This window comes from Myotis davidii, unplaced genomic scaffold (genome assembly GCF_000327345.1).
Source record: "Myotis davidii unplaced genomic scaffold, ASM32734v1 scaffold233, whole genome shotgun sequence".
Classification (NCBI taxonomy): Eukaryota; Metazoa; Chordata; class Mammalia; order Chiroptera; family Vespertilionidae; genus Myotis; species Myotis davidii.
The window spans coordinates 2,295,491-2,298,240 of NW_006285917.1; the positions used below are offsets into that span (position 1 = coordinate 2,295,491).

Here is a 2,750-nt window from a genome sequence, read left to right on the forward strand (position 1 = left end):
TTCCCCTGCCCCATCAGAGGCTCTGTAGGAACAAATTGCTGTCTTTCTATTTTTACTTCATATTTAAAATGAAACAGGGGAAGGAGATGCAGAAGTAAGAACGGAGGAATGGGGAGAGGGGAGGCAGGGCAACATTGGGCCATAACTGTCTCCCCCACCAGACTCAGCTCCCAGAAGGCAGGCACTGGTCTAAGCCACCGTTTCCTGGGCCTTTGCGACAGCCCCCACTAAGTTCTCTGCATACACCACCTCCTGTGGGATTGGTAGTTCCATACCCATCTCACACCCGAGGACAGAAATCAAGTAACCTGCCTGGGGTCACACCAGTGGTGAGGAGCCAAGCTGAGTCTTAACCCCACGTCTCACGTGTCTAATGCCAAAGGCTCTTGGCCTGGACCATCTATTTTTCTCTCCAGCCTCTGAAACAGTGGGATGCACAGAGTAGGTGCTTGATAAATGGGAGCTCAAAGGAAGGAAGGGGGCAGGGAGGGAGGAAGAATGGCAGAGGAGACGATAAGCCAGGGAGACTCTCGGGCAGCTGGAAAATAAATAATAAAGGTGTTGTTTTCCACTGCTAGGCTGGCACGGCGCCCGGCATGGCAGCCCTACACTCAGGGAGATGCCCTGTACTCGGGAGGGAGCCCAGGGCCTGCGCTTGCCTCATCCTTTCCAGAAGTATGTGGGCCTGGATACGTCAGCCTTCAGGTATGCAGTGAGTGCTGCGGTGAGAGGCAGGCGAACACTCTCTCTCTCCTCTCCTTCCTTGCTATCGCCCCTTCTTCTTGCCGTCTCCCGCCCCTACCCAGCCAGCTCAGACTCGCCCCCCTCCCTGGAGCCAGGCCCTGCTGGGCTGGGGGCTGTGACCTGCCCCCTCAGCAAGGCAGATCCCGGGCCTGGAGGAGTGGTGCGGGGGGAGGGGCCGGAGCGCCACATCATGGAACCATCTAACAGGTTGGTCGGGCTGGGAGGGGCCCGCCCTCCTGCAGCTAATGAGCACTGTACGACAGGTGTTTGCTCCTCAGTCCCCCGCCTGCCCGGCCTGTGACGGGAGCCAGCTGCCAACGCCGCCCCACAGAGGTTCCCTCGCTCATCCCTGCACCCGGCCAGCTCCAGGCCCGGGGGCCGCGATGGACTGCCGCTCCTGCGTCGTTGGCTTCAGCAGCCTGAGCAGCTATGAGGTGACTCCAGTGGGCGGCCCCCGGCCTGGGACCTCGGAATGGGGCAGCTGCGAAGCCCCGAGGCCGGGCTTCAGCTCTCGCAGCCTCACTGGCTGCTGGTCAGCTGGCACCATCCCCAAGGTGACGGTGAACCCCAGCCTGCTGGTGCCCCTGGACTTCAAGGTGGACCCGGCCATCCAGCAGCAGAAGAACCAAGAAAAGGAGGAGATGAAGGTTCTCAATGATAAATTTGCCTCCCTGATTGGCAAGGTAAGTGAGCGTGGGAAGAGTGTCCAGAGAGGTAAGGACTGGCAGGTGGCTGAATTCTTTATTCCTCGAGCATCATGCCCCACCCCTGCCCCCAGCCAATGGGGAGCCGGCGTTGCTAGCTCCGCAAGCTCTGAGCAGAGAGATGTGGAGGGAAGTCCCCTAGGCATCCTGGCATGGAGGGAGAAAGAGACCCCAGGAGGGCCTCTGAGAGAGGTCTGGGGAATAATGTGCTGTGCGGCCTGGGGTCACCTTCCCCCCAGGCAGGGGCTAGGGAGGAGCTCTGAGGATGGCCAAGAGAACGCCCTCTCGTGGGAATAGCTGATGAAGGCATGGTCTGCGGTCCGACTCCAGAGCAGAGGGACAGTGGAGATGACCTCCCAAGGGTCCAACCTCCTGCCCAGACCTCGGGCTCCGCTCAGCTTCCTGGAGTCGGGAGCACCCCAGAGCCTAGGAGGCGTGTGGGGTTCTGGAAGGAAGGAGGCCGCTGAGTGGGGTGCAGTGGAGGAGTCAAGAGATAGGAATGCAGGGGATGGATGCTCGGGTCAGAGACAGGCAGCCAGCCAGGCACCCACCTGAGCAGACGGACTGAGTCCCCGGAACCCTGACTTCCTAGAGCCGATGCTGTGGCAGCAGGCTGGTCTGGGCGCTCTGTCCCCTCTGCCCCAGGGCAAGGGCTTCAGGAGCTCTGAGGAAGCCCTGTCCACTTCCCCAACCTGCTCCTCCCTCGCCTCCTTCCAGAAACCTCTCCTGACCAGCCCTCAGCTCTGCTCCCTCCAGCCCTGCCCAAGAGTAATAGTCACAACAGTAAGAGCTGCTGTTACTTAATTGCTTATTACGTGCCGGGCACTGTGCTGCGTGCTTCCACATTTATCTCTCTTCCCTTCAACAACCTTAGGAAAGAAGTCATTTTATGCCCATTTTTCTGATGAGGAAAACTCCACCTTCTTGCAGCCCCCACCAGGAGACCAGAGCCACCCCTCTGCCCTGACTCATTCTCACCTGCTCCTTGCTCTCCCTGCCTCTGGGCTCCTCTGTCTGCTGTTGCTCCCAGAGAGGGGCCCAGGGAAGAGAGCAGCAGGTTTAGAGCATCGCTTGTGCCTGGCTCTCTGTGGGAACTTAGCAGATGCGTGTCGTTTAGCCCACACACAGCACCCCCAGGCCTGGTTCCCTCACTGTGCACACGAGGAAACTGCCCATCCTGAGCCTGCATGCCTTGCCCAAGTCACACAACCAGCAAATCTACAGGCTGGACTTGAACTCGGGTCTGTGAGACGCAAAGCCAGTAGCCTTTGAGATGGGAACCATTTGTTCACGTGCCGGGAC

The 2,750-nt window shown here is 59.5% G+C and overlaps 1 protein-coding gene across 4 annotated transcripts in view; it reads left to right on the plus strand.

The window, feature by feature from the left end:
- The first annotated feature begins 758 nt into the window (after positions 1-758).
- The window catches only part of KRT80 (keratin 80, type II), a 25,419-nt gene continuing 23,427 nt past the window's right edge, over positions 759-2,750 (plus strand). Inside the window, exon 1 of one of the 4 annotated variants that reach the window (XM_015559617.1) lies at positions 759-1,427. In XM_015559617.1, coding sequence (XP_015415103.1) covers positions 990-1,427 — 438 coding nt within the window. In that variant the 5' untranslated portion in view covers positions 759-989. The remainder of the gene's footprint in view (positions 1,428-2,750) is intronic. The other 3 variants (XM_015559618.1, XM_015559614.1, XM_015559615.1) reach the window with 3 other exon arrangements.